General features: G+C 45.0%; 1 protein-coding gene and 1 long non-coding RNA gene across 2 annotated transcripts in view; one reads left to right on the top strand and one right to left on the bottom strand.

The window, feature by feature from the left end:
- LOC308463285 overlaps positions 1–20,207 on the top strand; it is a 447,382-nt gene that overhangs the window by 128,494 nt on the left and 298,681 nt on the right. The window lies entirely within an intron of this gene.
- LMF1 (lipase maturation factor 1) overlaps positions 1–20,207 on the bottom strand; it is a gene marked incomplete at its 3' end in the record, with an annotated part of 158,479 nt that overhangs the window by 97,948 nt on the left and 40,324 nt on the right. The window contains exon 4 of the mRNA XM_080980098.1: positions 13,765–13,913. Within this exon, the coding sequence (XP_080836224.1) occupies positions 13,765–13,913 (149 nt within the window). The remainder of the gene's footprint in view (positions 1–13,764; positions 13,914–20,207) is intronic.

Raw genomic sequence — 20,207 nt, 5'->3', positions numbered from 1 at the left:
CAAAGTTGTGTGTATTTCAAATGAGAGCCGAGTTTCCAGCACACATATTGTTTTGGAACGTGTGAATTAGGTAGGTTTGCATTTTTTAAAAAAGCTTTACGAAGTAGGTAAGTAGGTTAAGAACTTATGTTATGCTATTTCACAGGGGCTATGGAGTTTATTGCTGGAATGATATTGTGTATAATGTAATATTGCTGCTTAGTATGTATTCATTATGTACAGTCGTACCTCGGATGTTGAACAGAATCCATTCCAGAAGTCCGTTTGACTTCCAAAACGTTCGGAAACCAAGGCGTGACTTCTGATTGGCTGTACGAAGCTCCTGCAGCCAATTGGAAGCCACAGAACCCACACCGGACATTCGGGTTCCAAAGAACGTTCGCAAACTGGAACACTCACTTCTGGGTTTGCAGTGTTTGGGAGCCAAAACATTCGACTTGCAAGGCATTTGACTCCCGAGGTTTGACTGTACAGTGGTACCTCTGGTTGCGAATGGGATCCGTTCTGGAGGTACGGCCGGATTCCAAGGTTTCTGCAACCCAAGGATAACTGTTCTGCGCATGCGCGTGGCAGTAGACCACTTCTGCGCATGTGGCAAAACACGGTCCGATACTTCTAGGTTTGCCGCTTTGGAAGCATGAAGTTTACGTAACCAGGGGGTTACATAACCCGAGGTGCTACTGTATTATGTATTTTTTTTTTTTTACTATGTATTGCTTTTTATTATGAATTGCATCTATATAACTGATTTTCTTTTCACTGCAATTCCTGAATTGCAGAGGGTTGCACTAGATGACCCTTGGGTTCCTTCCAACTCTACCATTCTATGATTCTATGGTATTGTATAGCTATTACGTCTCAATATATTTCAGTATGTTCAGTGCTGGGTATAAACCATCTTGTGTTCTGACAAAGTGCAGCATAGACGTTAATAGAGAGATATGTGATATACAGAAATAAAATAATAAAAAGTAAAATGCAGGCTGAACAAATTTCTTCTGCACCTCTAATCTGAACAGAAATGAGAAGGATGCTGAAAGGCCTCTCCCTGTTCTGGGTCTGAGAGCCTATAAGAGACCATCACAGCGCTGGAACTGTAGCACCCCAGATTAGAGAGATCACATCGTGTTTTTAGAACAATTGGAGAGGGAAAGAAGGCAAAGAGAGGTGTGCAGGAGAGCAGTTCTGCTTCTTCCTCAGGTTACAAAAAGGTCAGCAGGTAAAAGAAAAAACTTTGCAGCACTACAATGGAAGAGGGAGAGGTCCACCAATTTAAAGGTTGGCAGTAATCTCAGGATTAAATTTCGCGGCCTCAAAGTCAGGACTGAAGACAAAGGAGGGGGCGGGAGGGGAGAAGCCAGCCGTGCCAAGCAAGAAAGATGCCCGTCCAAAGAACAAACCTGGAAGCAGGAAAGGTGTATTTGGAAGCCTCAAGGTATGTGGAACTAGAGCATCCACCTTTGATGTGTGCTTCTGCAGGACATCCTGATTAAGATCTCACAATAATATCTCAACCAAAGGAGACTTCGCTAGTCAAAAGGATGTTCCGGACACCTGTGGCTCTGCTTTCTGGTAGTACATTTAATGACTACCTTCTCCTTTCACCCCCAATAAGGTGGTCCATTGTCTTATGTAATTAAATAAAAGATGGGAAGGGAGACGGACATCAGGCTTGGGAAGAGCAATGACACAGTTGGAAGATCTGTGTCGGGAAAGCAAGTGAAAGGAAATGCGAGGGTGCTATCCAGGGAAACTAAAGCAACATGAAGAAGAAGAAGAAGAAGAAGAAGAAGAAGAAGAGGAGGAGGAGGAGGAGGAGGAGTTTGGATTTGATATCCCGCATTATCACTACGCTAAGGAGTCTCAAAGCGGCTAATATTTTCCTTTCCTTTCCTCCCCCACAACAAACACTCTGTGAGGTGAGTGGGGCTGAGAGACTTCAAAGAAGTGTGACTAGCCCAAGGTCACCCAGCAGCTGTATGTGGAGGAGCGGAGACACGAACCCGGTTCACCAGATTACGAGTCTACCACTCTTAACCACTACACCACATGAGAGATAAAAGTACAGGATTGATGGCTCAATGACTCTCTTCAATATCAAACAGGGACAAAGATACAGTATAAGGAGCAGCAGTTAAATTCTTAGATGGTGGAATATCATTTTTAAAGACTCAGCCCTAAGTCACCGCATAAATATACTTTCAGACAACTTCTCAAGATCTACAGAAGTTAATGTTTTAGTGAAATATGTACTAGTCCTTTGGAACCTAGCAGGGGGACCGTCTAACCAGCTTCCAAGGACACTCATGGTGGCTAAACGTCTAATGCTTCCTAAGAAGAGCCTGTTGGATCAGTCCAGAGGCCCACATCGTCCAGCATCCTGTTCTCACAGTGGCCTGTGGGAAACCAGCAAGCATAGTCCAAGTACAAGAGTGCTCTGCCCTCCTGCAGTTTCCAGAACAGGATTATTTGGGGGAAGCCATGACTGTTGAAAGTTGTACCATGCTACCCACCCACCCCCATGGTCAGTGGTCAGTCATGTTGGGAGCTATTGTCCAACAACATCTGGAGGGCAACAGCCCCTCCCAACCCTGATGTACAGGAAGGTAACAAAAGAAACAGGAAACATGAGAGACTCCATTGTGTCCAACCTGTATGATATTTGGTTCCCCCTCAATAGAAAACGTTTTAAATACTACATAGGAAAAAGGAGCCATCCCTGAGAGCCAGGGTGGTGTAATGGTTAGAATGCTAAACTAGGCTGTGGGAGGCCAGGGTTTGAAACCCCATGCAGCCGTATAGCTCAGTGGGTGAACCTGGGACAGTCACTGTCTCTCAGCCTAACCTACCCTGCATAATTGTTGTGAGGATAAAAAGGCAGTGAAGAACCATGCACACCACTTCAAGCTCCTTGGAGGAAAAGGTGGGAAATAAAGGTAATTTTTTAAAAAAAAAAGCTTAGAGAGAATGGGAGGCTCGTTGGGCCTGTTGCTGTTGTTGTTTTTATGTGAAGCCACACAAGCTATAAAGTTACAGGTTGGGTTTCGTGTCAACTGCTTGACATTTCAATAGCCTGTTTGGACTGAAGCCACCTAATCGACTGCAGGGCCACACCCTTCCCTCTCTCCCAACCACCGACTTCTCACTTAAGCCAAAGAACCTTATGCAAAAGCCGGCTAGGAACAATGCAGCCCTTTGCTGTGAACCAGGGAGCTGTTTTGCCTGGGATTCAAATAGGCCAGGTAGGCAAACGGGCTTTGCAAATCAGACCGCTCGCCAGCCGGCGGACAGTTAGGCCGCACCCAGCCCAGGCTGACAAACTGCTTCACAGGGAAAAAGACAGCTCACTTCTGAAAACTTGTTGAATAACATCATTTGGGTGTCCATTGCGCACTGCAGATGCAAAATCCTCCATAATCCCATAAGGTAGATGGTTTAAAGTATTTTTTAAAAATAATAATAACTGATGCACCGCTCTGTATCACAGTTTCTAAGCAGTGAACGGTAAGGATATATTTAAAAACCACAGAAAATCATTTTGGCAAAGTTCGTAGCTTAGTGGCAGAGCAGCTGCTTGGCATGCAGAGTCACAGAAATGAAATATGGGTTTTGTCTGTGCTGTGCACAAAACGCTATAGAAATAAATATCACATAGTTGTGAGAAGGAAGGGAAGGGGAGAGAACAGGCAAAGCTGACTGGAAGTATTCTACCCAACAGCTCAGTAAGAAATGAACCAACTCCTTCCTTCCAGTGTTCTGGCCAATGAGTGTAAAGAAGGGATGGGGAACCACAAGCCCGGGGACCAAATCTATGCCCCTTGCCACAGAGGCTGTCTGGGCCTCCAAAATGGAGGCTGGCAAACACTGAAACAAAGGCTTCCCAAACCAAAGCAAATGCCTACCACCCTTACTGTTTACTGGAGCAGTTACAGGGCTTCACTTATGCTCTTTCCACAATTCTGACAATTGCCCTGTGAGGCAGGTCAATTGCAGACCAAGGGCTCAGAGTGTGTAGCTTGAATAAGGCCACCCACTGAGGCAACAGCAGAGGTCACAGCTGGTTTTGAGCACAGCCTCTTCTCCGCTGTCCTTCTCCAGAGAGCAGCCAAAGACTGTTAACTCTGGAAGGAAAAAGTGTTTGAGGAGCTAAAGGGCATGTACTACTTCATATAAGGACAGGAGAAGAACCTGCTGGATCAGGCCAGTGGCCCATCTCATCCAGCATCCTGTTCACTCCAACCAGCTCTGGAAAACCCATAAGCTGGATGTGAGCGCAACACCATTCTGCCCACCTGCAATGACTAGCAACTTGTATTCAATGACTTGTTGTTGTTGTTTAGTCATTTAGTCGTGTCCGACTCTTCGTGACCCCGTGGACCAGAGCACGCCAGGCACTCCTGTCTTCCACTGCCTCCCGCAGTTTGCTCAAACTCATATTAGTAGCTTCGAGAACACTGTCCAGCCATCTCGTCCTCTGTTGTCCCCTTCTCCTTGTGCCCTCAATCTTTACCAACATCAGGGTCTTTTCCAGGGAGTCTTCTCTTCTCATGAGGTGGCCAAAGTATTGGAGCCTCAGCTTTAGGATCTGTCCATCCAGTGAGCATTCAGGGCTGATTTCCTTAAGAATGGATAGGTTTGATCTTCTTGCAGTCCATGGGACTCTCAAGAGTCTCCTCCAGCACCATAATTCAAAAGCATCAATTCTTTGGCGATCAGCCTTCTTTATGGTCCAGCTTTCACTTCCATACATCACTACTGGGAAAACCATGGCTTTAACTATACGGACCTTTGTTGGCAAGGTGATATATTTGCTGTTTCATTGACTTAACACCGCTAATAGTGGAGACAGGACATAACCATGGTGGCTAGCAGCTCTTCATAGACTTGTCCTCCCTGAATTTGCCTAATCCTCTTTTGAAGCCATTCAAGTTGGTGGCCACTACTGCCTCCAGTGGGAGTGAGTTCCATAGATTAACTCCTGTGCCATGGGAAGAAACACTTCCTTTCCTCCATCCTGAACTCTCCCAACAATCCACAGACCAATCCTCCACAACATTTCGCCATGGACCAAACAAGTCTTTTCAAATCAGCACTCTGTTTATCCCGAATATGTTAGAAAACTTCCAGTTCTTTGATCCCAACCCCTCAGTACAAGGAATCTGGAAACTACTGCAATAAAAAGGTGTGGTTCCTTATTAACCGTACTCCGGTTCCTTATTAGTTTTTTGTTTATGGAAGAACTGGCTCTGGCAACTCGGTGGTAAAAGTGTCAAGGAACATGTTGACCTGCTGGGTCTCACTTACTGGGAGAATGCTGCATTTAAAATATATTAATCCTCCCCAGTTTTGTTTTATTGTTATTTTTTATTGGCCCTTTTTGAAGTCCCTCACTATGATAAATAAAATTTTATAAACTTCTATCATGTTGCCTCTTACTCTCCTTTTCTCTAAACTAAAAAGTCCCAAAAGCTGCGACCTTTCCTCATAAGGGAGTCACTCCAGCCTCTTGATCATTTAATATATTTTTGGAGAACTGGCCAGGAATGACAAGCCTGGAAACACTCAAAAAAGAAGTAGCGACTTGGGCAGGACAGAGGGCAGAACCAGTAGCTGCACTGTGAAATATTTTGGTATTAGTAAAGATAAAGGGACCCCGGACCATTAGGTCCAGTCGTGGCCGACTCTGGGGTTGCGGCGCTCATCTCGCTTTATTGGCCGAGGGAGCTGGCATACAGTTTCCAGGTCATGTGGCCAGCATGACTAAGCCGCTTCTGGCGAACCAGAGCAGCACACGGAAACGCCGTTTACCTTCCCGCCGGAGCGGTACCTATTTATCTACTTGCACTTTGAGGTGCTTTCGAACTGCTAGGTTGGCAGGAGCAGGGACCGAGCAACGGGAGCTCACCCCGTCATGGGGATTCGAACCACCGACCTTCTGATCAGCAAGTCCTAGGCTCTGTGGTTTAACCCACAGTGCCACCCACATCCCTATATTTTTTGGTATTTTGTTATTACTTCCCCCCAAAATAGCAGGGGACGCTCAAAAAGAAGCTCTATTCCATATCGCCCTTGTCGTGCAAACTCTACTTCTTTTCATCATATACAGCCTACCTCACCCAAGTTCGGCCCCGTTTCACAATGATAAATCCCAAATAATTAAAACGTCATTCACGCATTAAGCCAATATGAGCCACATTCATGGTGGGGGATTTTTTTTTTTTTTTTAAAAAGGACAAAAAAATCTTTCAAAAGTAGGGGGAGGGGAGAGGGAGGAAGAGGGATAAATAACTATATTCCTCTCTGCTGAATTTCTCCCTCCCCTCATTTCTCATCATAATGCAGATGTCAGGGTGATGTCCCCACCCCCCTCTTCTTCTGCAGAATGTCAAAAAAGAACAAAGCCATCTTTGATCCTTTTTCAGGCCAAAATTTATTCCAAATAAGTTGGAGCTGGGTGGCTGGGTGGGTTAAGAAAGACACACACAAACCCCACTGGAACAGCTCGAGATGACAATGAAAGGGAGACTGATGGCCTTAAGCTACGTTTCCAAAACTCAATTGATGCAAGCTTGGGAAACACTGGTTGTGCTGGGAGGATTTGACATGAAAAATTGTAAGAATTCAAAGTCAACCTGATTATAGCTATTCTGAGTCAACCTGAAGAATGTTGTTTATTTTTTGATTCATTTCATTTGTGTACTGCTAAATTTTTTAAGAAAAAAAAATCCTCAAAGCGGTTATCAGCACATTAAAACATCAAATAAAACAATCCAGAATAGAACGTTACTGAAGAAAGTAAAACAGAAAGTATGCATTCAAAGCAACAGAATGAGCAAGAAACTAAAATACATTGAAATAAATCATCGCTAAAGGAGGTCAACTGCAGAATGCACATTTAACGCAGCAAAGTGAAGAACAACAAATGATCTTAAACGTTTCAAAATAAAACCTTACTGAAAGGAGTCAAATATAAAATGCACATTTAAAACAGCATAATTAGCAAGAGGAGAAAAATAATACCATAAGCCTAGAACTTATCTGCAGCTGTTGCTGCCAATCTTGCCAACAGTGGTCCATGGTGGGTGGTAGCTGTGGAGGCTCAGTGACCTGAATCTGCATTAAGAGGCAGCCAAGGCAGCCACATGAAATCGCTCCGCTGGGCAGCTACCTGGGGAGGTGATGGCGACAGCACTACAGTGGTACCTCGGGTTAAGTACTTAATTCGTTCCGGAGGTCCGTTCTTAACCTGAAACTGTTCTTAACCTGAAGCACCACTTTAGCTAATGGGGCCTCCCGCTGCCGCCGCGCCGCCGGAGCACGATTTCTGTTCTCATCCTTAAGCAAAGTTCTTAACCCACGGTACTATTTCTGGGTTAGCGGAGTGTGTAACCTGAAGCGTATGTAACCCGAGGTACCACTGTATTGGGTCTCTGTTGCTACCTTTATTACCATTTGATAGATTTTCAGCTTTGTGCACAACTCTCCTACCCAAGCCCCACTCAAGGGAAATGACCCTCCATGGAAACAAAGTGAGCAGATTCTTGGAAAGCATTTTGGTGCTTGCTAAAAACCTTTGTTTGTTTGAGCAAGCCCACCTAGGGATGCAGTTTTTAATACATTTTAGTACAATTGTTTTTGAAATACTGGTTTTATAATATATCATATTTAATGGGTTGTACTGAATGAGGTTTAGCTCAGCATTATCAGTTGTCTTTTATTTGCTGCTCTCTCCAACTCATTCCGCCGCCGCCGCCCCCCCCCCACCGCCCCATCCTTTTTATAGACACAAAAAAGAGGAAGACTGAACGAGAGTTTGACTTTGAAGACTTGCTGTGAGGGGTGGGTGAATAGGATTTCTGAAAGGTTCTTGGGGTCTTAGCTGCTATGCGCCTTTTTAAGCCATGGAGAGGCAGGGGCAGGAGGCAGAGAGATAAAAACTGCAGAGTTTTCTTGCCAAAGGGCTATGACTCGGACAAATGAAGCAAGATCAGAAAAGTACAAAGGAGGCTACTAAGAAGTCAAGTATGGGATCTCCACAGAGTACGGGACGGCTGCAGCTGGAAGGTCAGAGGTCGGAACGTTGTAGACATCACTTTCCAAAAATTCCCATGAAGCTTCGCTGCAGAAAGTCTGTCCCTTTCCCACTTCTCATGTACAGATACCGAGGAAGCATTGCAAAAAACAAAAGGAGGAAAGAAAGCGCCCTTTATGTTCCACTCCGGCCCACGTTAATGCAATAAAACCAATTGGGATAATTACCCTCCCTTTCAGAGTCCTAACGGCAAAAAGGAGGAAGACGTGGCTGTCAATTAAAGCTGCTGACTGCAGCCCATTTTGAGCTTGATTTCAAACACATAGGAATGCAATAAATCCTTGGTTTACAGCATCATATCTAATGTGATTTCAGAGCTGGAGAGCCTGCAATGTCAAAATTCAAAGCAATTTGGAGAGCAGAGGGAGGAAGAGGGCTCATCTGACTTCTCAGCTAATCAGATTTCCACCTTTTCCAGTAAGTGCTTTTGCGAAGCTGCACAAAAGAATGGAAAACCCAAAAAAAGTAACAAAGGGGTAGGGGAATAATGTTATATTTTAAAGTTTAACTTTGTGGAATAGCCTTCACAGGATCTGTCCACAGGCTGCAACCATAGAGCAGTTTTCCACCAGTACCTCCAATGGTGCCTGTGAAAGTTTTCTTGAGTTCCACCCAGAATTCATGGGCACCCAATGAACCTGCATGTTGAAAGATTCAGGACAAGAAAAAGGAAGAACTGCCTCACACAGTACATAGTTAAACTGTTAAACTTGTTCCCACAGGAAGAAGCGGTGGCCACCAACTTAAAGGTAAAGGGACCCCTGACCATTAGGTCCAGTCGCAGGTGACTCTGGGGTTGGGGCGCTCATCTCGCTTTATTGGCCGAGGGAGCCAGCGTACAGCTTCCGGGTCATGTGGCCAGCATGACTAAGCCGCTTCTGGCGAACCAGAGCAGCGCAAGGAAACGCCGTTTACCTTCCTGTCAGAGCAGTACCTATTTTTTATCTACTTACACTTTGACGTGTTTTCGAACTGCTAGGTTGGCAGGAGCAGGGACTGATCAACGGGAGCTCACACCTTTGCAGGGATTCGAACCGCCAACCTTCTGGTCAGCAAGCCCTAGGCTCTGTGGTTTAACCCACAGCGCCACTGGCTTTAAAAGAGGACTGGGTAAATTCATGAAGGATGAAACGGCTATCAGTGACTAACATGACACTTTCTCAACATTCTGAAGGTGGCCACAAAATTGGAGTCCCCTGCGATAGAGGCCATGGGGCTGCCTTTGGATGAAAGGGGAGGATAACATGAATTGAAAGGAAAGATAAACAAGCAAATATAGTAAGAGTGAACTCACATTCTTAGCATAGGCCCTTCTGTACGCAAAATGGCCCACAAGAGGAAGTCATTGAGGTGGCGGACCGGAAGGTTTACAGAAACACAAAAGACGGCAAGGAGATGGACTCTAAATGAAGGGAGTGACAGTTCAATAAGGACAGGGCATTCTCAGCAGCCAGAGAATGATCAGCATTGGGGGGGGGGGGGGCAGAATGGAAAACCAGGGAGGGTGAAAGGGAACAAAGTTTCCTGAAGGAAGACACAGCCAACTGACACCTAAGCAGGAGCACACGGCTCTGCAACATTCTGCTGCAGGGTCCACATGTTATAAAATCATATTGTGGGCTTTTCAAAAACCGTTTTTTTGCTTGCCTTCCAAGGATGATGGAAAAGTAAGGGTGAAACACAGTTAAGAGAGTGGCAGGAAAGAGGCTGTTTCCTTCATTCCCTGCACCAAGAGCTTTTCATCCTGGCTGGAACAGACTACGGGGCTCGTTGGACCTTACCAGCCTGACCTAGCAAGACAATTCATCTCTGAGTCAGCTTCCAGTAACCTAGAGAAGAACTGGTGTGGATTTGGCCATGAGTTCAACAGCTGCCCCATTCTTCCCGAAAGCCCTCTTGCTCCTGGGACCGTTTTAACTTTACATAACCTGCCTGCACTGCACCAAACACACACAAACGTGTGTGTGTGTGTGTGTGTAGGATAAATATGAAGAATCGCTGAAGATGCGTAACACCTGCAAGAAGGGAATTCTGTGCATTTGTTTTAACCAAGTACTGTTGGCCTGCAGCTGCCTAAGACGTTCAGCTATGAATCTGGGAATATGTACAATTCACAGAGTGTCTCTCCCTGTCCTTAAAAGATCTGAGCTTTCGGTTATCCGGAGAGCCATAACTCTCCAGGTGTCTTCCGAGCGAGTTCTCAGTGAAACAGATGAAGCCCCAAGAGCAGCTTTTTATGTCTCACTTGTTGATATATAAGTAGCAGGCACCTGAGAGGGGGGAAGATGGAAAGGTCATTAAAGGGAGAGGGGATTTTAATCCAGGCTGGCGTGGATCAGTGATTGATGGCACCTCAGGCAGCGCCATGCCCCAAGTTATGTGTATGATCCCTTCTGGACTAGGGTAACAAGGCTGACAGCCCACAGCACAGCGCAAGCTTAACGCGTGAAACCAGCATTTCCTCCCGGACCACACATGTGCACCTGTTGCAATGCTGCCTGCAGCTGAGGAATGGACAGCAGTTAAACACAGACAGAGAAGGGGCTGCCGGTACTGCCACCAGCAGGGTGTGTTTCTGGTTGCATGGCACATGCACATACAACTCCAGCAGTGTGTGTGTGTGTGTGTGTGTGTGTGTGTGTGTGTGCGTGTGTGTGTGTTATTACATTTATATCCTATCTGCTTTCATCTAAGGAGCTCAAGGTGGCATACAAAGTTCTCCCCTCCTGCCAATTTAATCTTGCAAGGTAGGTTAGACCAAGAATGACTGGCCCAAGGTCACACAGCGAGCTTCATGGCTCAGTCGGTATTCGAACTCTGGCCCCGCAGGTCCAGCCCTCTAACCGCTATGCCGCACTGGCTCTCAAACCGTTTTGGGAACGGTAGTTTGTTAAGAGTTGCTAGGAGGCCCCTATTCCCCTCATGCAGCTAAAATTCCCAATGTTCACAAGAGAGTGACTCTTATACCACTCTGTTAAACTGAACTGGGAGGCAGCGACTGGCCCAAAATCAACCTTGAGCCTAGCCCCTTTGAGGAAACAAATGCAATAAATACATTAAATGCAATAAATACATTAAAAATAAATAAATACAGTGGTACCTTGGGTTAAGAACTTAATTCGTTCTGGAGGCCCTTTCTTAACCTGAAACTGTTCTTAATCCGAGGTACAACTTTAGGGAATGGGGCCTCCTGCTGCTGCTGCGCGATTTCTGTTCTCAGCCTGAAGCGAAGTTCTTAACCTGAGGTGCTATTTCTGGGTTAGCGGAGTCTGTAACCTGAAGCGTATGTAACCTGAAGCGTCTGTAACCCGAGGTACCACTGTATGTGAATGGGCTAAATGAATTCCTGGTTTCCACAACAACACTGGAAATGTGCAGGATTTACTATTGAGAGCAACAAGTTGTTTTTTGTTTTTTAAAGAGAATGGCAAAATGCTTCTGGTTCGATCCCTGTATGGGACAGCTGCATATTCCTGCATTGCAGGGGGCTGGACTAGATGATCCACAGGGTCCCTTCCAACTCTACAGTTCTATGACTCTATGATCCCATAGCACATTCCTAGTCCTGGCAGCCGGGAGACAGGCTGGAAAGTGGAGGGGGGGCAATGACTACTGAAACCAGGTGCTGCAGTCAATGAGGGGCTTTGGTTCCCAATGTGGGCAGTACCACCCCCACCCCCAGAGGAGGGGAGTGGGATTACCTTGCTGGGAAGTGCTCAGAGGCAAGAGGAGGTGTAAATGACTATCAGACTTCAACAAGCTAGTATCACTGGATCAAGTTCAACAGTTTTGTTGAATTCATTAAACGGAATAGTATTAACTGGATTGTGAATAGATGTGCAGTTAATCGTTACTGTTTTGAATTCTATCGTATAATTATCTTCTTTAGTGGGTTCTGCAAACCAGTGTCCTGGTTTATAGTGTGTGCGTGTGTGTATAGTGTTTATAGGGCAGAGGGTCACTGGGGATGAGCTTATTGAACCAAGGGGGCAGTGGCCCAAGAGAATTTGGGTACCTTTGGACCAGAGATTTCCCCAACTGGGAGTTACAAAGGAAGCTGCCTTCCACCAAGTTGGACCACTGATCCAACTAGCTCCATATTGTCTGCACTGAGTGTCATCAGCTCTACAGGGCTGCAGACTGGGAATCTCTCCCAGCTCTACATGGAGATGCCAGGGATTGAACCTGGGACCTTCTACATGCAAAGCAGATGCTCTAACCACAGAGCCACGGCCATTTCCCCATGAATGAGGGCTCTCTTGAACCACCTTACGACACACATACATACATATATACATACAGACCAATATGCACACACTGGCATTCCTCGCCAACAAATTTGGCTTGTGAGGCTGCAGGATTTCAATTTGATGTTAGCTCTGTAGACAAAAAAAAAACCCACCACATTGTTTTGGGCAGAGACCGGTTTTTGCAAGCAAACCGGAACTGGCCAATTTGTTTGTTTGTTGCCTTGAGAGCAATTTCTCAAAAAGCAGTCAGGGCTGTTGCTTCCCCGCCTCCCCGTCCCTACCTTCAAAAATAATGTTAGATGATTAAACCTTGGCTGAATGTAGCAGGTGCAGTTTTGTCTCATGCTTGAGGGGTCCCTTGATGCTGGAAGCAGAAAGCAGGGAGGGGAGTCTTGATGGGTTTTGCAGACCATGGAACCTCTTGGGATGATGCTGGTGGTGTCATGGCAGGGGCAAGGGGAGGAGCTTACTGGATCAAGCCCCCTCCCCTTCTCCAGGAGGAAAGGAACTGGGAGATGGACAGCTCTGAAGGGGGGGGGGTTATTTCCCTGTCTCGTTTTTTTTAGTTGGAGAGACTAAATGCAAGAAGGAATCACAGAAAGCTGAGAGGCTCCTTGAGATTCCCATTATCAATCCAGTATTGCAGGACAGAAAATCTTTAACCCCTTAACTGCCTAGTGTGATGAAAACCTGTAGCCCCACAGGGCAGCCTAAACCTGTAAGAAAAAGTGATAAGAAAAGGTGGTCATTTATTCTACTGGGGTAAATGGAAGGTACAAAAAATTTCAGCTATAGTGGAACATCACACAGATCTTGAGACCTAGGCCCTTTGCACGACAGTGTTCTTAAACTTTGAAAAATGCGAAGGAATTACTGTCTTCCCAAAGTGATTTTTAAATTTCAGCTCCACTTATAATGGAAAGCAGGCAGTAATCACCTACCAACGCACAGCCCTGGTTAATAGCTGAAGCCTGAGGTGAGATCTCATGTTAATCAAGCACTTCAATTAGCATTTAGTTAGGAGAGATTCAAATAAAAACCTCTCCCACAGCCCTCAGTTCACACTTGAGACTATACCCAAAGATTTGTTAGATTCAAGTAGGAATGGGAGGAGGGAGCAGGGGAGATTTGATTCAGTTTGTACTTAAAGGCGAACCAAGTTATTTTACACCATCTGAAACAATATGTGAACTGAAGCACAGTGATCTCTTGAAATTCTCACTTCTCCAAATTTTGCAATGCTGTTTTCCAGCCGAGTCATGTGGGGAGGGGGGGAAATGCCCCCCTGGGTTTCCACATAGAGGAAATTCTTGCTCCCAACAAGGACTCCCCAGGAAACTGTCAACTTACAAGTCCAATGTATACTTGGAGCAAACAAATGCAAAATTAAACAAATATAAGATGTGGGGGAAATTCACTTACTGCTCCAAGCATGATTCTGAAGATAAGCCATCGATAGCCCCAGATGACTATGCGGGAAGGTGGGGTGCGTCTGGGCAACTGGGAAAGTGTCCAGAGAGGGCAGAGGAATATTCCTAAAAAACCTGTCTCCAGAAGCTGAGATTCCCATCCTAGAGGAGAAATAATGGGAGTTACACATTAGTTTGCTGGAGAACTAAGCGGCAGTTCACCTGCAACATGCCAGCTTTATTGTCAGCAGGGTGATGGTCTCTGTTAAGCCGAGAGATCGCAATGTTTGGGCATAAGTGGAAGGAAATACCTCCCAAGTTATGTAGATTCCAAAGAGGTAGCCTGCTTCAGCAAAAACAAGAAAGGCTACTTTTTATCTCCTATCATGAGATACATTCATTTATTTAGAAGCATTTACAAACCACTTAATATTTCAAACATCTCTTTTAAATCGTTTGAAAAACAAACAACATATCATTAAAACAAAAAACGCAAAATAATACCAATAAAACAGTAGTTATAGATGAAGCAAAAATTTGGGAGATCTAAGCAGATAAAACAGGGTCCAATCTTATAGGACAGGAAAAGCCTGGGCAAAAAAACAGAGCCTTCGGGAGACACCTAAAGCAACTGATAGCGGCTGCTTCACATATGGAAGAGGAAAGGGTTAGGCAACAGCAGAAAATGTCCATTTTTGGGTCACTACCATACGATGGGCATGTGGGGCATGCTGCGAGCAGCAGAATTTCCCCAGATGACCTAAGTCAATGGTTCCCAAAAACTTTCACCTGCTTGGTCCCATAGATTCATCTCCAGTGATCCCTACTCTATAAAAAACATTATTCAGAATAAAGGTTTGCACAACCCACTAAGGAAGATAATAACACAATACAGTTCAAAACAACAATTAATTGCACCTTTATTCAAAAACCAATTAAAACTATTTAGTTTAATTAATTCCACAACACTAATGAGTTTGATCCAGTGGCACAAGCTTCTCTGATTGTCAACCACAGCTCTAGCACCCCCCTGCTGATCCCAATGGAATCATAGCATCCCTTAGGTCAGAGGTTCTCAACCTGTGGGTCCCCAGATGTTGTTGGACTACAACTCCCATCATCCCTGAGCTCTGACCTTGCTAGCTAGGGGTGATGGGAGTTGTAGTTCAACAACATCTGGGGACCCACAGGTTGAGAAAGGCTGCCTTAAGTAATCTCATTGCCACCCAAGGGGTGGTACCAGCCACTTTGGGAACCACTGACGTAGAGTAATATAATAATAATAATTAATAATAATAAATTATTATTTATACCCCGCCCATCTGGCTGAGTTTCCCCAGCCACTGGGATAGTCTTGCCCTGGGATATTCTTTCCAGTCACCCACCAAAGTCCCCTGCTTATTAAATGTGTTAGAGAGGTAGAATTCCATCCCATGTCATACCAAGTTACAATATTTGCATTTTATTTCCCTTCCAGCTCCAGCAAAACACACACAACATAAAATATCCAAATGATTATTAAGAAAAGAAGGGAGGGGACATAAAAGAGTTTACACTGATGAAAAAAGACTTTTATAGAAGGGCCTTCACTCTGATTAGTTATTAGTGGGAGTTCTTTGTTCTCTGTTGCTCTGTACTTGTTTAAAATTCAATAAAATATATATTAAAAGACAAAGTAAGAGGGTCTGCCCTGTTACTATTTCAGCGTGAGCAAAACAACTAAGTCACAGGTTGAACAAAAAGACATACATCTCAGTAAAGTAAATGTGACAGAAATAATAAACAACCCAATTGCTATGTATCAGTTAAATGAATTCCACTAATTAAATGAACAACATACATATATCAGTAGAAAAGGTATATAAATAGCAATAGATTAAATTCCATATATGAATAAGGTTTGTCCTTATTTGTATGTACACATTCCAAAAAAGTGAATTTTTGACGTATTAATTCTACTGCTGGTTTTAATATTAATTCTACAGTCGCTTAGAACTTGTACAAAAATATTAACCCTCCTGTTGGTTAAAATATTAATCTTACTGTTGTTTGGAACTTGAAGGGCCGCCTTAGGCAAATATATAATGGGAGAAATAAGTACACCCTTGCTGAAGCAAGATTATTCCATAAACAAGAACCTTCCCAATTTACACACGCTGGAGACAATTTTAGCCCACAAACTCTGCTGAGTATCCTTCACCTATACTTAAGTCAGTGTTTCCTAAATTCCTGACAGCAGAGAGAGAGAAACATTCTGAATTGAAACTGGAAGAATGATTCACATATATATCCCCCCTTCTCAAAAGTAAACCTATTGCCTGTCCTCAGAGCCCACTGACTGGGTCTCCCAAATACATCAGGGCAAGCACAGAAAAGGAATTCATCCAGAGTTGCAAGAGGAAACTTGGCACAGGGAAGAGTGAACGAATGAACCAGGTTGCTTCTGATACAGGTATCACTGCTGTTATAAAGGTGGCCGGGGCAGAGCAATGAATCATACAGAGATGTAGCAGGCAGCCTCCTGGTGGGAAGGGACTGAAGCTCACAGAAGCTTTTATTTATGAATTACGGGACATGCAAGCAGGTCTCTCAAAACACATTAGGGTGCCTGCTGCTGTGTTTTGGGAATCACGGCATCGCATAATTAAAGGGCTGTTGAATAACTGAAAATGTGCAGATCTTGATCTCATGATGAGCAAGACTATTTTCTGAATATTGAAGGAAAGCAAAAAATAACCATGAATGGAACAGCCTTTTTGTTCTGCTAACTGTAGACCCAACAATTCCCTTCAATTAAAACTTAATGACTGTTTTCCCCTTCATGATTGAGCTTTGATTATAAAAAGGGGGGGGGGGATTCTCATTTTCTCTGCACACATCCTGTGGTTTCTAGGAGATAACACTCACTGCCAAAGCCAGCACTTTTTGTGGAGCAGAACGCAGATCTGCAGTTGCAAAAGCAGCTGCATCAGAAAGGCGAGGGGAGACGGCAGAGCTTGAAAGGTTAATTGTTCCTGATGGCGGCCACAAATAGCAGTTATGGGCTCTGAACTGGCACCCGAAGGGTAGTATATCTCACTTGATTCAGCCCGAACAAGAACCCCAGTGTTATCAGGGCTTTCACATGCTAATTATCACAACCCTATTCCAGAAAAAACAACTGGGTCCACTGGATCACCACCCGACAGTGCATTATCCCCCCACCCCAATTCTTCAACAGGGATCCTGCAGGCCACATCAGCCCCCTACCTCATTCTCTCTCCCCCACCCACATCACCCAGCACCATTGCCCCATTCATTTTCTTCTCAGCTGCCCTAGCTCCAACCACCATACTCCCTTTTGTCTGTGCTAAACACACATCTGTATTAAGAGGAAGTCACAGGTGGGGAGTCTCTGGCCAAATGTCAGGTCTCTTTATCTGGCTCTTTTGGACTCTGCCCAGGCCAGGTCCTTCACGGGCCCTGCTCTGCACACTCTTAAGGGGCTCTTGCCTGGCTGGACTGAAATCGTGCCTCTTGTTTGCTTGGATGGAGAACTATTGATTCTGTGTAAGCAGAAGCTGCTGTGTGTGGCTGGACATTAGTCTATAGTGTAAAGGGAACAGCCAACTGTTTCACCTGGCCCCACCTGCAACTGGTATGCGGCCCTCGGAAGGTTGCTAACAGGCCCTCGGATGTAAAGGAGCAGTGTGTTATCAGCACACTGATGACAACGTACTCCAAAACTCTGGATAACCCAGTTTCATGAGGGATATAACCGAACCTTGAGGAACCCCACACTGAAGGCTCTGTGGGGCCAAAGAATACTCCCCAAGTATCACTTTCTAGAAACAACCATCCAATTAGGACCAGAGCCACCTCCAAGCAATGCCACCCACCCCGAGCTCCAACAGCTGCTCCAGAAGTATACCATGGTCAATGGTATTGAAGGCCACTGAGAGGTTGAGGAGAATTAACAGGGACACATTTACCCTGTCTCTCTCCCAACAGAGGCCATCATACAGGGTAACCAAAGCAGTTTCTGTGCCAAAACCAGCCCAAAGCTACAACTGAAATACATCTAGAAAATCAGATTCCTCCAAGAGCACATGGATCTGGTTCACGGCCACCTGCCCAAGAACCTTGCCCAAGAGGGAGAGACTGACAACTGGCCAGTAGTTACTTTGATTTTCCAAATGTAGGGAGGTCTTCTTGAAGAGTGGTTTTACCATTGCCTCTTTCAACCCCGTCCCACAAGGGGGCATTAATCATCTCCCTGGCCCAGCTAGTTATCCCCTTTCTAATTTTGATGAGCCAAGAGGAGCAAGGGTCCAGAGCGCATGTGGTCATCCTGGCCAATCCAAGCATCTTGTCCATATCCTCAAGCCTCAACCAACACAACAGGACCAGACAGTGCTCTGGACACCCCTTGAGATTTGTCTGATGTAAGAGAGGAGTCAAGATGCCAGTGGATACATGCGGTTTAATCCTCAAAACACTTTGCAAACAACTCACAGTGAGCTACCATCAGTTCTGCCACCTTCGGGCCAGACTCTAAGAGGCCCCACACAACCCAGAAAAGCTCTGCCAGATGACACAATGAAGATACAATGGAGGCCGTATGTGTTCTTTGCTGCCTTCACTGCCACTAAGTAGGCTTGATGATGAGCCCTCACCAGTGTTCGATTGCATTCAACTAGAGTTTTCCTCTACTCACTTTTGAGCTGCCTGGCTGCTTGTATCCACACCCTAAGCTCTGGAGTGCTATTGCACTGAAGCCCCATACTGGCAGGTGCTCATGTGAGTTTTAATTTAAAACACCTGGCAGGTACTGGGTTCTCAAAAGCTGACATATATCCTTCTTAAAGTGCAGTGCCCAGAACAGGACACAGTACATCAGAGGAGATCCAACCAGCATGGAACAAATGGAAGAACCGCTTCTTGTGACTTGAAAACTCTGGTCCCAGTAACACCCACTAAAACTTCATTAGCCTTTTTCTGCAGCCAGGTCATACTGCATTCAGCATCACAGAAGAACAACCCTGTTTGAATACCACCTGGAAGAGGATTTGCAGCAGCCCTGAGAGTCACCAAAAGCACCAGCGTAAGACGCACGGAAGAGCAGGCCTCTGTTCCGATGTGAAAAATGAGGAGTGCCTCCAAACGGCTTTCCCATCAAGTACTTGTGAACCGCTCTTCATACTGCAGATGGGGGCCCAGTAGGTGCAATTCTGAAATGTGTGTCTGTGTCAACTGGGGACGGGGAGACCTCAATGGAGCCTCCAAAACCACAAGACCACACAGCAGGCTCCTTCGCTTCCCCTTCCTTTTTCTTGGATCCCAGCTGCTGGCAGGGGCTCACCCACTAGATTTTAATTTGTACCTGGCACAACACACACCCTTAGGCATTTTATTACTATTGCTATATCAGGCAGGTGAGGAAGGGACCCCAAACCCAGTAAGGGAAAAGGGGGGAGTACAGCTTAGAATTTCACCCGATGTACCAGAATGCCTAATGGCCTGGAATTCTCTGCATGGAAATTTATTGGGGGCTTTTTGGCCTCGAAGGCTGATCTCCCCCACCCCTCCTGGTGCACCTGCCAGGCTTCTTCCAGAGCTGAATTCCTGGCACTGCCATCTTCTGGGGATGGTTCCAACATCCCAATCTCATTTTAAAATGTGCCAGGATTTATTTATTGAGGTGGATAATTCCATCATGCAGCTGGAAAGGGCTTGGAAGGAGGGGTGAAGAGAATCTTATTGATGAGCCAGCCTGGAGTAAACAGAGCTCCCCCAGCTGTTAAAAAAACACAAAATAAATTCTTAAGTTACCCACTGACACCAGCAACAGCTGAGACAGTGATCAACAGTGTTTAATGGTCAGTGAGGCCAGAGAGAACCATCGTTTCAAAATATTCAACGGACTGGGCAGCCCCCAGTTTGGAAAATGTCTTTTATTTTTAATAATTTTATTGATTTAAAAAAATTAATGCCCCCTTAACAAAAAATTCTCAAGGTATACTGTGAAAATACACCATAGGAATACACAGTCTGCAGTCTGAAGTGTAGAATATGATTTAACCCAGAACAAACAAAAAATGTCTGGATGTCTGTGAAAATTCAGGATTGTTTTCCTTATTTGTATAATCAATAAAACAGCACCAGCCAGTTATAAATGAGTTTGTGTGTCTCTGTCCTTCAGCTGGTCATATTTTGCTGCTCTTTCAGCCTTTGTTCAACAATGGCTACTGCTAACTGGGCAGTATTTTTACAGATTTGGGTATCACTCTAATAGTCCTCTTCTTCCCCACAAATTTGTCTCACCTCCTTTCACAGCCATTAGCCTAAGGAAAACAGAAGCCTATCTTTCACAATAATAAATGGAAAACCCAACTTCAATATAACCGGTGAGGATTCCATTTTCCTACTTCAATAGTGAGATTACCTTACAGAAGCCAGTGGGAAACAGATTTCCCC

The sequence above is a fragment of the Podarcis pityusensis genome, assembly GCF_964106645.2.
Source record: "Podarcis pityusensis genome assembly, chromosome: 14".
NCBI classification, from domain to species: Eukaryota; Metazoa; Chordata; class Lepidosauria; order Squamata; family Lacertidae; genus Podarcis; species Podarcis pityusensis.
This window is presented reverse-complemented; position numbering and strand designations above follow the sequence as displayed.